The sequence below is a fragment of the Catharus ustulatus genome, chromosome 3 (genome assembly GCF_009819885.2).
Source record: "Catharus ustulatus isolate bCatUst1 chromosome 3, bCatUst1.pri.v2, whole genome shotgun sequence".
NCBI lineage: Eukaryota > Metazoa > Chordata > Aves > Passeriformes > Turdidae > Catharus > Catharus ustulatus.
Window position 1 is genome coordinate 34,244,722 of NC_046223.1, and position 12,830 is coordinate 34,257,551.

At 44.0% G+C, this 12,830-nt stretch overlaps 1 protein-coding gene across 4 annotated transcripts; it reads left to right on the top strand.

Annotated features, from left to right (window-relative positions):
- Nucleotides 1-901: 901 nt before the first annotated feature.
- On the top strand, nt 902-8,114 carry ZBTB18 (zinc finger and BTB domain containing 18). Of its 4 annotated transcripts, XM_033056002.2 has the most exons (3): nt 902-988; nt 2,284-2,367; nt 4,476-8,114. In XM_033056002.2, the coding sequence occupies exons 2-3, from the start codon at nt 2,355-2,357 to the stop codon at nt 6,056-6,058; spliced, it is 1,596 nt and encodes a 531-aa protein (XP_032911893.1). In that variant the 5' UTR covers nt 902-988; nt 2,284-2,354; the 3' UTR covers nt 6,059-8,114. The 4 variants fall into 4 exon arrangements, with proteins under 4 accessions (XP_032911893.1, XP_032911894.1, XP_032911895.1 ...); XM_033056003.2 differs by lacking the exon at nt 2,284-2,367; XM_033056004.2 differs by lacking the exons at nt 902-988; nt 2,284-2,367 and adding an exon at nt 1,620-1,783.
- Nucleotides 8,115-12,830: the final 4,716 nt, after the last annotated feature.

Consider the following 12,830-nt stretch of genomic DNA (forward strand, 5'->3'; position numbering starts at 1 on the left):
AAGTTACCGAGCATCAGCAACTTATAGAGACGGATCCCTTGGTGAATTTTGGCAAAACGTTTCCTTACATAAGCCGACTGTGTGCTCTTAGTAGGTGCAGATGACGCCTCTTGGAATACGCAATGTACATATATACACATATACACACATAGCGCACATATAACCATTCACAATACACTAATAATGCTCTCGCCCCTAATGACTGCATGGTCTCAGTACTTCCTGGCACGCTCTCCACGCCGGTCGGCCCCGCGACACCGAGCAGCGCCCGGAGGAGGCTGCGGGAGCACACCGGGAAGCGGGAGCACACCACGGCCACGCTCCCGCCGAGGCCGCACGGGCCCCTCCGCACCTGCCGCCGTCCCGCCATGCACCGCGCGGCCGCCCCGCCGGCCCCGCCCCGCGCCGCTCGCCCCGCCCCGGGCCCCGCGCGGCCCCGCCCCCTTCCGCCTCGGCTCCCCGCCGGGTCACGCCCCCTCTGCCCGTCCGCGCTCCGCGATTGGCAGCGCCGCCGGCCTTCCCGGGCCGCTCTCCTCCAATCGGCGGCCGCCGCGGCCCGTCAGTCAGCGCCGGGGCAACGCGGCGGTTGGCGGCGGCGGCGGCGCGGGCGGGCCGCGCTGTCAGTCAGGGAGCGGAGTCCGAAGTGGGGAGCGGGGAGGGAGGGGGCGAACATCTGTCTGCCGCAGCCGGGCCCGGCTGTGCCGCCGCCGCCGCCGCGCGAGCGCCCCGCGCCCCCGCCCGCCCCCGGCCCCCGCCCGCCCCCGCGCCCCGCCGGTGCCATGGGGAGCCGCTGAGCGCGGGGCCCGCTTCGCTCCGCCGGCTGCCCCGCTCGCTCCTCAGCCGCCGGCAGGGGGGAGCCCGGGGGGGGCGGCGGCCAGCGGGCGCGGGGGGCGGGCGGGGGGCGAGGCGCGATCCCGGAGCGGCAAGTGAGCGAAGAGGAGCCGGCGGGCGGCGGCGGGAGCGCGGGGACTTCGGGCCGCCGCGCAGTGTGAGTCCCGCTGCCCCCATCCCCACACACCCGCCGCGCCGGGGCCGGGGCCGCTGCGGCCCCGCGGGGCGGGCGGAGTTGGCGGCGGGTCCGGCTGGGGGTGGGCGGAGGGGCGGGGGCAGCGCTCCCCGGGCGGCGGGACCAGCCGCCCCGGCGACGCTCCCGGTTACTTTTCTTTTGTTGCCGCCGTGACCCGGGGGCGGCTTTTCCTGCGCGCCGGGCAGCTGCTTCCTTCCCCGTGGGGCGGCTGCCGGCGCGCCCGGCCACGGCCCGGCCCCGGGCGGGGGCGGCGCTGCCCGCGGGACCGGGGCCCCGGACCGGAGTGTCGGGCCGGGGGGGGACACGCACAGCCCCGGCCAAAAGTTGCCGCCGCCCGGCGGGGATGGCGGGGCCGGGCCCGCCGGGAACTTGCTGCGCGCCGCCGCCGCCTCCCCGCCCGTCCCGTCCCGTCCCGGGGGGCGGCGGGCTGTCCCCGCCCGGCGGCGGGCAGGTGACCCGCCCCGCTGGGTACACGCGTGAGTGTCACCGGGGGGGCCCGCGCGGCTCGGGGCTCCCGCTCGGGCGGGGGGGCCGCGTCCCGGGGCCGCCGCGGTCAAATAGCTGGGCAGCCCCAGCCCCCGCGGGGGAAGAGCGGCGTAGGAGCCGAGCCGAGCGCTCGCGGTAGTGCCCCGGCCAGGGGAGCTGCTCCGCGGCTCGAAAGGAGCCGGAGTTGGTGCTCGGTATCACTTGCGCTGCCTTAAACGCTGGAACTGAAAGGACCGGCGGCGGAGCGGGGAGCTGTGAGGTGGTAAATAGGTCCGGTTAATTTCTGCTTTTAAATGAACCCCTGGGCTCAGTAAAACCGAGCTGGTGTGGCTTTCTGGGGTAACCCCGTGGCTGGGGTACGCTGTCAGCACATAAAGCGGTCCTCCAAGTTAAGGCAGAAGTGTTGCTATGCTGCACATACAGTGGAGCCCCATATGTTTAGGATTTTCTTTTTTTTTTTTTTTCCTCCCTGTTAGAAAGTTTGAAAAAAAGAGACTTTGAAGTATTTTGTTTATACTAACAGAAGAGAAAAGTTCTCCTAAGAAAAAGCTGGTGGCAGGAGTGTAGAGGAGTAGCATATGGCATTAAAAGGAGCACAGCTGGAGGTAGCATTTCCATCTGAACATGATGTCAGAGCAGCTGACAGCCTGCCATCCCTCAGCCTTTTATTCTAACACACAGACAGGGAGTTAGTGTGTGCAGATCTGTGTGTGGAGAAGGTATCTCATTCCTCTCTAACATCATCTCCACTTTGCATCTGTCTCTCCTAGTCTGCTTTTTTTCCACCGATCTAACAGACCTGGAGCCAGCAAGACTCAGAGGAAAGGACTTAATCAGGTTTATGTGTACTAAAGGTAGGAGTAGCAATAGATTAGATACAGCATATTTCTGTTTTGGTGTGTTGTTTATTGAATTTTAGGAAAAAAAATCACATTACTTTTCTAACCAAGTTTAGAGGTAATATATGAAATTGAGTATTAAATAGATAAGTGGAATTAGTCAAAAGGCTTGGGCTACAATTGGAGAGTATCAGTTCTTGGGCACATTGTTAGCATTAACTTTAATGCATATTGTGGGAATATCTTGGTTTGGAAGAAGAAGAGAGCAAGTTCATCCTTAATTTCTGAGACTAAAACTGCAATGGATTTAGTGGCAAGCCTAAACAGAGTTTTGCTTTATGTTCTTGTCTTGCATCTTTTAAATTACTTTACAGGGGTTTTAGTGAAATATACAAGAGTGTGTGTTTTTACAAAAGGACCTTCCTGGCTAAAATGTGTTTGTAAGGGAAGTCTTTCGTTACATGGTGAAATATCCAGCAGCTTGGAAATGTAGTAGCATACAGCTGTAGTGCTTCTGAAAGATTGAAATCAGTTATGTGTTTAAAAACTTTTGTACCCGGGAGAATGGCTTGACTGGTTTCCTCTTTTTTTACTTGCATGTAGCATTTGGAATCTTTTATTTAGTGTAACAATAATTATTTGAAGGAGTTTTTGTATTTGCGACTAATTTAGAACTTGTAGATTTGAGCTGCCTGAATTGGCCAGACAGCTGTAATCGCACTCCTCTATTCTTAATCTCTTTATCTGGGCAGCAGCTGCCATATGGCCACAGTCAGCTGGATCAGATGTTTATAAGCTTCCTTCTTCGTCCCTCTCTGTCCTTTCAGCCTCCTAATTTGATCACAGCTACCTTGTGAGCTGCCCTCCAATCTTTATTTTTAGCCCTCTTAAGGATTAGGATTGATGTTGGCTGTGGGGCACTTAAAGTGATTGTATTGTAAATCTTCATGCTTTACTCTAGCAATGGTATTTTACAGAATATAGTAGGGGTTGTGTTGTAAGTTTTAGTACATCTTGGTCTGCAAGGATGAGGGTTTTTCAATAATATCTGCCAGCCTGGAGAGTCACGATCTGCTTAGATGGTTTGGGAGACCATTGCTATCAATCACAGAAGAATAGATTAACATAGGTTTTTAAAATATTTTACTTTCCATTTGATTTTTTACATCTTTACTTCTTTTTTTTAAGTTTATTTTGTCTTTATCATCAAGAAAGGCAAATAAAAAAACACTTGGGTAAGAACAGTACTTGGGATACTCTTTTTAAACGTGGACACATGCTCACGTTGAATGGCTGAATGACTTTTTTTTTTTTTAAAAGCTTAGTACTGCAAACTCTGCCTGGTGTGGGAGGGGAGGGAAATTTCTGTCCTTGTGCACTGGGGAAGTGGTGCTCGTTGGCGTTTTGGTTGTTAGCTTTCTTTTGTATATTCTGCATGTTGGCAAAAAATGTTCATGTTCTATTGTATGGTATGGAAAAGGTTTAAAACCTTAAAAAAAACCTGTACTTACTACAAGAAGAAAACCACATGAACTAAATTTGTTAAAATGTCCATTTTTGCTGTTGATATAAATTGACACACGTAAATAATTTTTGTAGTTTATGAATGTTAGACCGTCAGATTTGGATATATTAACATTTTTTCATGTGAGAACCTCTCCTCTTACTACAAATTGACTTTAAAAAGAAGGTGGATGATCTGGTATATTTTTTTCTGCCACTTCTGCGATCTCTCAAACTTCGTGTTAATAATTTTTTTTTTTTTTTTTTTTTTTTGTGAGGGTCTGCCCTCCTAGGGACTCAGTCTGGAAGAAGTTCTCTAAAAAAAGAAAATCCGAACTTTTGAACAGATTTTATGAACAGCAGTGATACTTAAAAAAAAATAGCAGATGTACCTATGCGCTCACTGGACCGGCTTATTTACCACAGAACGGAAATCATAACTGTAGTGGTCAGCCGGGGAAAGAGTTGCCATTGTACATTTCTGTTAAATAATCTTTGTGTGGTGTCACTACCAGAATTCTGGCAATGTAAATACCAGGTTTTTAGAGTGGAATTACTTGGATTTATAAGTTCTGTGATTCTGACCTACATTTAATTTTTTAAAATTTTGTTGCTTATAGGTTATGAAGACAGTATGGAGTTTCCTGACCACAGTAGACATTTGCTACAGTGTCTGAGTGAGCAGAGACATCAGGGTTTTCTTTGTGATTGCACTGTTCTGGTAGGAGATGCCCAGTTCCGAGCGCACAGAGCTGTACTGGCTTCATGCAGCATGTATTTCCACCTCTTTTACAAGGACCAGCTGGACAAAAGGGACATTGTTCATCTGAACAGCGACATTGTTACAGCCCCAGCTTTCGCTCTCCTGCTTGAATTCATGTACGAAGGAAAACTCCAGTTCAAAGACTTGCCCATTGAAGACGTGCTAGCAGCTGCCAGTTATCTCCACATGTATGACATTGTCAAAGTCTGCAAAAAGAAGCTGAAAGAGAAAGCAACCACGGAGGCAGACAGTACAAAAAAGGAGGAAGATGCCTCAAGTTGTTCAGACAAAGTGGAGAGCCTCTCCGACGGCAGCAGCCACATGCCAGGAGACTTGCCCAGTGATGAAGACGACGGAGAAGATGAAAAATTGAACATCCTGCCTAGCAAAAGGGACTTGGCGGCTGAGCCTGGGAACATGTGGATGAGATTGCCCTCAGACTCAGCAGGCATTCCCCAGACTGGCGGAGAGGCAGAGACGCACACAGCAGCAGCTGGAAAAACAGTAGCCAGCCCCTGCAGCTCAACAGAGTCTTTGTCCCAGAGGTCTGTCACCTCCGTGAGGGATTCAGCAGATGTTGACTGCGTGCTGGACCTGTCTGTCAAGTCCAGCCTTTCAGGAGTTGAAAATTTGAACAGTTCTTATTTCTCTTCGCAGGACATGCTTAGAAACAGCCTGGTTCAGGTGAAGGTGGAGAAAGAGGCTTCCTGTGATGAGAGTGATGTTGGCACTAATGACTATGATATGGAACATAGCACTGTGAAGGAAAGTGTGAGCACTAATAACAGGGTACAGTACGAGCCGGCCCACCTGGCTCCGATGAGGGAAGATTCGGTCTTGAGGGAGCTAGATAGAGAGGACAAGGCAAGCGATGATGAAATGATAACTCCAGAGAATGAGAGAGTCCAGGTGGAAGGAAACATGGACAGCAGCTTGCTCCCTTATGTGTCAAACATACTTAGCCCCGCTGGCCAAATTTTCATGTGTCCTCTCTGCAACAAGGTCTTTCCTAGCCCCCACATCCTGCAAATTCATTTAAGCACGCACTTTCGAGAGCAGGACGGGATCCGCAGCAAGCCTGCTACCGATGTCAATGTCCCGACCTGCTCGTTGTGTGGTAAGACTTTTTCTTGCATGTACACCTTGAAACGTCATGAGAGGACTCATTCAGGTGAAAAACCCTACACTTGCACCCAGTGTGGGAAGAGCTTCCAGTACTCCCACAACCTGAGCCGCCACGCAGTGGTTCACACGCGGGAGAAGCCTCATGCTTGTAAGTGGTGTGAACGTAGGTTCACACAGTCCGGAGACCTTTACAGACACATTCGGAAGTTTCACTGTGAGTTGGTGAACTCATTGTCTGTCAAAAGCGAAGCACTGAGCTTACCTACTGTCAGAGACTGGACCTTAGAAGATAGCTCACAAGAACTTTGGAAATAAAATTTTTATATATATAAATAATATATATATAAATCTATATAGTTGTGGTACAGTCTAAAAGCAATCTTGTTTCCTTGAACTGAAAGTTTGGCTATTAGCTTGTTTTTGCACTTTAAGGCAGCATGAATATTTCACTAATTTAGCACTCCAATAAAAATGAACTGTAGAGGTAATCCGACAAAGTAACTAATTGCGGAGCGTATTTTTCCCCCTTTTCGGAATAGAAGCCAGCGGATACTTTACTTCTAAGGAATCTCCAATTCAAAAAATTTGGACGTGGCTTTATTCTCCCCAAAACACTGCGTTCTTTTAAACTCTTGATCTTTGTCCCTCTTAAAATCTGAATGTAGAAATCCTCTCCCAATTTTGTCAGTTCCTTTACATTTCTATAATTGCATGAGTCCTTTCTAGCTGTTGGAAACCTGAATGCTTTTAGACCCAAATGGAAAATTTCTGAAATGCTGGATTATCTATTTTTAAACAAGCGGTTGACTTAAAACTTATTATGGCAACTTCTGGATTTCTGACAGTTCCCACTGGAAAAAAAAAACACAAAAAAACCAACACAAAAACATAAAACAAAAACCCTGAGAGTACACTGGGATCACTGGGACTCTGTCTTACGTGAAGGTTTGCTTGGGATGAAAAAGGATATTGCAGCTTCAGCAGTGATGAACTGTGTGTTTAAAAAATGTGAATTACTGTTATTGTATACTGTAATTGATTACATGGGCCGGGGGGAGGTATCAAAGAACTTGGCAGGTTGTGTTGATGCTCTTAGTTGAGTCTTGAAAAGTAAATATTAACGCTACAGAAATGCATGATTTTCAGTATATTTTTGTCTTTGTTTGCATTGTATAACTTTAACGAGTGAGTTGAAAATTATTTAATTTCCTTAGGAAAAAAACCTGACACCGTTGAAAATGCCAGTGTTATGAAGACGAGAAATGCACTGTTTTTATTTTATCTAATTTAAATTTACTTTCCCACTGTCTTTAAGTTGAGAAGAACTTAAGCTACGAGTTGCCGATTTAGCTACGTTAACAAGGAGAAAAATTTGAATGTTTACAACCAGGCTTTGAGATTTGCATGTGCGGTGTGCATTTACTAACCCCAGACCCCTTCTAATTGCACAGACCCCACGCCAGCTCCAACTGAGGTGCGTCCATTTCCCCAGATGAGCATTTGTAGGATTCCTGCTGCACCACTCCACCACAATAGGTCGTTCTTTTTTTTTTTTTTCCCCCCCGTTGAAAAGAGGCTGTGGACTGAAAAAAAAAAAAAAAAAGCAAAAAAGCCCCGGGCTGAAAGGCCTGGGCAGGCCTGAGTGACAGGGGGGGCCGGGGGGGCCGGGGAAGGACTATGCGTATCCAAGCAGCAGAGACTGCAGCCTGACGTGTGGTTTTAATGACCAACACGCAGGTCAAAAGCATTTTGCACAGTGTTTGTTTTCCTGTCTTGCACTTACAAATAAGGTCTATGGGAGTAGCATGGAAAACGTTTGCTGTTTTTTCCTTTTTTTTTTTCCCTTTTTTTTTTTTCTCTGCTTTTGTTTAAAATTTGATCGCCTTAACTACTGTAAACATAGCCTATTTTTGTGCTTAAGATACTGAATGGAAAACTCCATTGTGTATTGCTGGACTGTTTTGGAAATATTTGGTCAAATGTGTGTTAATTTGGCTGTAATGGCATTTAAAACAAAAAAAAGCTGTGAAAATGGCCTTGGAGCGTTATCTTTAGTTACTTGAATAGTTTCTAGGTTTAAAACTACATTCTTTTCTTAAGTTAGAAAAGACAATCAGTGTCTGAGGAAAATGGACTTTCTCTTGGATTTTTTTGTGGTCCTCGTGAGTGATTGCTTTTTTCCTTTCCTTAGTTTCACATTCTTCTTTTGTTCTAAAACTTAGACTGACATCTAGCTTTGACAATCATAGTATGTTTTATTTTCCTGAGGAGGGAATAACTTATAATGCTGTTTAGTTTTGTACTATTGGTGTGTTGGTGAATTTTTAAACTGTGTGCTAACTGCAATAAATTATATGAACTGAGAAATCAATTCCCTTGTCTTTTTTCCCTCTTTTAAATTATAGTTATGGAGTATTTTTTATATTGTGTAACTTTATTACTTTTGTACAGACTTCTATTGCTAACTGTGTATGGAATATGTTTTCAGTATGCTTTTGGGCACTTTGTTGCTACCATACATATTTACATCTCACTTAACATTTAAAAAAATTAAATGCTTGTGTTTTGAAAGCATTTCTCTGTGTGTAGCTCTCGATCATTCTGTAGAGGTATTTTTTTAATAATTATTATTTTTTACTTCCCCAAAGACTTTTGCAGAAGCAATCTATTGAATTCCAGAAATTTTGTTGCCATGCAAATATCTGTGCAGGCACACAATTCCCTTTGTAGGCTTAATTTCACTCCAAGGAGCTCTCTTGGGCCCACTCTCTTGATATATTGGTCTCTATGAGAACAGCAGAGCAGAAGGCAACAACTTAATCTGGAGCATTGGCCGGGTACTGACTGACTGTCAGCGTTACAGTAGGCAGTCAAAATGTCCAAACGACTGGTAACACATCAAAGCTCTGTTTCTCTTTAAAAAAAAAAAAAAAAAAAAAAGCTTAGCTAAACCTTTGAAAAAGACCTGGTTTAGATGCTTGTTGCAGGCTATACCCAAAATTCTTGTTTGAGGCTGCTCTATCCTAGGAGTGAGACCAGCGCTGTGGAGCCCAATGGGAATACGAAAGTGGAGCTAAATTAGAAGGCTGGAATGGAGACAGCAGGGCCAATTTGATGGGGGGAAATACCTTAATTTAAACATTTCATTACACTTATCATCTGCCTAAGTACAACTCAAGTTGTGCAGTGACCAAATGAATCTCGGTGCCTAAGCTATTCTGCTTATCTTCCTACGTTGGCGGTAATTTGTATGTAGCCAAAATTATCTTTTTCACTGTTTTATTCTTTATAACAATTTTCAATCATCATTTGCTGTGTTTGCGGTGTGGTTTTTTTGTGTTATTAGAGATATTATGAAAACATTTCCTTCTGTCAATGTTAGCATCTCCGGTCGGGTAGAATTCTCTGTTTTCTAGCAGCAGGCCTTTTCTGTAGGCTTTCATATGGTAGAATATTATGTGTAGTTAAGATGGTTTTAAGTATCGTCAAGACTGAAAGGCGGCTAATATTGCAGTGCTGAAATCTGTGCAGCTGATGAGCTTTGGCTGTGGCTCCAGGCAGATTCACCATTTGTTCTCCAACATTAAGATTTTCAAGGATTGTAGATTCCCAAATAAAACTAGACTTAGAAGGAGTTCTTCTTCAGAAGGGAACGGAAAACAAAACTTAGCTGTTAGTGACAAAATAATTGAAAATATTCTTTTTGCTTTCTGGTTTATCTAGAGATGGTTTGTACGTGTGCAGCACACACTTGTGGCCGTCAAAGTGTTTCTTCAATGAAAAGATGAAACATACCCCGTGTGTTGCTTCTTTTCACAATGTTTAATGTACTGACTTACCTAAATAGCTGTAGCATTTTTCTTCTTTCTTCTTTTATTTTTTTTTTAAATACAATTTCTAGATAGTGAAGCATGAATAAGAATTTTATTTGGCTTGAGGATATTGCGGTAACAAAATCCTCAGCGTTTGTGTTACCATGATGGTTGAAGGCAAGGCGCAGGAATGGAAGCTACGCTCTAAACTTCATGGGTTCAAACAACTTTTGCTGACTGGTGATAGTCCTCACTTTTTAACTGTGAGTACTTCCAAACTGACTCACAGGGAAAATACTAAATATATCATTTGGCTGGTTTTCTTTTAATCACTGCCTGTAACAGTTTCTATTACAAGTTTTTTTTCTAAATTGAAGCCTAGGGATTTGGTGGGACAGAGACTTTTGAACCAGGCACAGCATTCTACAAACCATCTACTTACTGAGATCTGTGTGTATTAGGTGCAATTTGAAAAACTTGGTAGGAGTTTTAAAACGAAACTTTCTGGCCAAGGAAGGGAAGGGCTCCTCATTGTTTTTTCTGCTCTCCTGCCTTAGGGTAAAAATGAGCGCCAAACAATTGCATGTACTTCTGTTGACCCTAAATGAAGCCAGCACATTCCCTCAAAACTTGCATTGCTTTGTTGGAAGCCTCAATAAAATTTTAAAGTTAATTTGCAAAGCTCCAGATTCCCTTTTGCCCTGTGCTGGCTCACCTGTCGGGCAGGGCAGTGCTGTTCTTGCTCCCTGCTTTCCTTCTACAGATAACAAGCAATTTATTTGTTGGCGGTGGACTGACTGCCTCCTGCTCCCCCAGCTGAATCTGCAATAATCAAATGCTCTAACTTTTTAATTGATTCTTAATAAGTAAATTCAAAAATAATTTTTTCCAGTCTACTCAAAAATGGTATCCTGAGTCCCCTGTTCTATGATCAGCGATGCTGCAGCAATTTGTAGCTGAGGCAAACTTGGAAGGGGAGAAAATTTCTACCTGCTCCATCCCCTCACTTTGAAGCAATGCAAATTCCTTCAAAATGAAGGTGAAATACATTTCAATCCTGCAAAATATACCCCAAAATTAAAAAACTGGTGCTAAAATGTTGTCATCTAATTCTCCATGACCAGGTTCTCAAACTTATACGTTATTAACACTGTCCATGTGATTTCCAAACTGAAATATATCCAGAGTATAGACTTTTATTAAAGAAATCTAACCAAAGCATTAAGGTTTTCTTACTGACACAGTAAATGTGAATTTTAACAGAGTTGTCTTGTATTTTTAAGAGGAGGAAAAAACAATGCACGAATCTTTTGGGCTCTTCCAAAATATTCTACTTCAGGAGTTCTGTGAAAATTTTGTAGCTCTACATTCAGATTTTCATCATGTCATTAAATGTAGTGATTTGGGTAGTAAAAATATTTTCTAGATGGTAAGAAAGGAGTTGGTCCTTTATTTGTGTGAGTGTTTTTGAACTAAATATGGAAAGGTTCCCTTTTGCTGGTTAATGTGGACAGACAGAAGAAGAGTCCTGTTTCTTGAAATCTACAGTCAGCAGCTCCTGCTAGTGTGATAAAATTCAGCTAGATCTGTGAATGGGTCTTACCAAAGAGAAATGGTCCTTTTTGTTCTCATAGGCTAAAAAGGAAGTATTACTTTCAACCAGTTGTCAAACTGAAATGCTCTTGGTGCAAATAATCGGCCCCTTACCCAGCGCTGCCGGAGCGGGAGAGGGGTGAGCCTTCTGCACAGCCAGGCAGCGGGAAAGCCAAAGGTGCTACAGGCTGGACTCTGGCAGGGACAGCAAATGCTGCAGAGGTTTCCAGTAACAGAGATGTTTGCAAAAAAAAAAAAAAAAAAAAAAAAAACCACAAAAAACAAAAAACAAAAACAAAACATATTTCTTGTTTTGAAAAATAATCCATGTTTTAGCTGGAGTATTTCTCTTACATGGGACCTTCTTGGGTTAGTCAATTTTTCCGACTAAGTGAACTCGTTTAAGTTCTCTGCTTATTATCCTCAGGTTCAGTTTAATTCAGTTTCTTGCTTTCAGGCTTGTTTTCCTTAGAAGGCAGTAGCTCCACTAATACACTGTCGTCTTCATGCTGAATGGACACAGTTTTCATTCTTGATCACTCCTTAACATCATTTGTGGCAGGGGGACACGAGTGCTCAATCCTGTGTGAAACTGTCCCCTCGCTGGGACAGACTTCATGCCTCTCCTGTACCGCAGCTGTTACCAAATCTTCTTTTCTTTTTGAGACATTGCAGCCTGGCTTTAGCGAGATTTTGCTTGGGGCTGAAAAGGAGAACGAAGGTATGCAGTCTAGCCTCGGAACTGAAATTAATGTGTGATTGGGTATTTTAGGGATTGCAGGAAACAAGTAAATGTTTGAATACAAAATACAGCTGGCAAATATTTTTTAGGATATTTTAATGTGCACCGTTCTTAAACTCAGTGTTGTGCTTTAAAATGCATATTGTGTATGAACATATGTGTGTGCATGTGAAGAAGTAGTTAAAAATAATTCGCTAATTTTTATTTAGGTGTGCATCAAAATCATAGCCTGAGTAATTCCTTAAAAATCTTTAGAAGATGTGTTCAGTGTTCATATGTAGCAGCCAACGCGACGTGGTCTTGTGCAACCTTGCTTGTGATTCCTGCAGTTACCAGTGCTAATCTGAGCACCAAGAAGGATTTTTTTATGCCACGTCCAGAACATGCCAGATAGGGATTTACACAGCACATCCCCAGCCATAACAACCTAGTGCATGAAACCCAGCTTTAAATTACTAAAATATTTAAAGAGCAAGTTACATGTACATCATGACTTCTGAAAGGATTTAACTGGTGAAGCAATATGTTACTGCCTCAGTACTATAGAAGATATATTAAAAGGCTTAACTGTCTCAAAACAGCTCCACGGCATGGTATTCACTGTATCTGGATGTAAATCTAGATAGGGATTTAAATATTTCTTTCACAACTTTCCCAAAATATGGTTTGGTTAAGTCTTATTTATATCTATTAAGAAAATAAAAACTAGTCTCGATGCTGTATTTTATGCTTTTGTCAAATAGTCTTCATTTTTAGCAATAAAGCTACTTTTTTTAAACTTTTGGATGTGTTCCCAATATACATTTTACAATTTTTTTTACAATTTTAAAAATGTACTTTATCTATAAATAAAACTCCTTGAAACTGATAGAGGTTTATCATACAAGATATAATTTATTTTCAACTACATTTGCCATGTATTCACACTTAGTGAGGATTC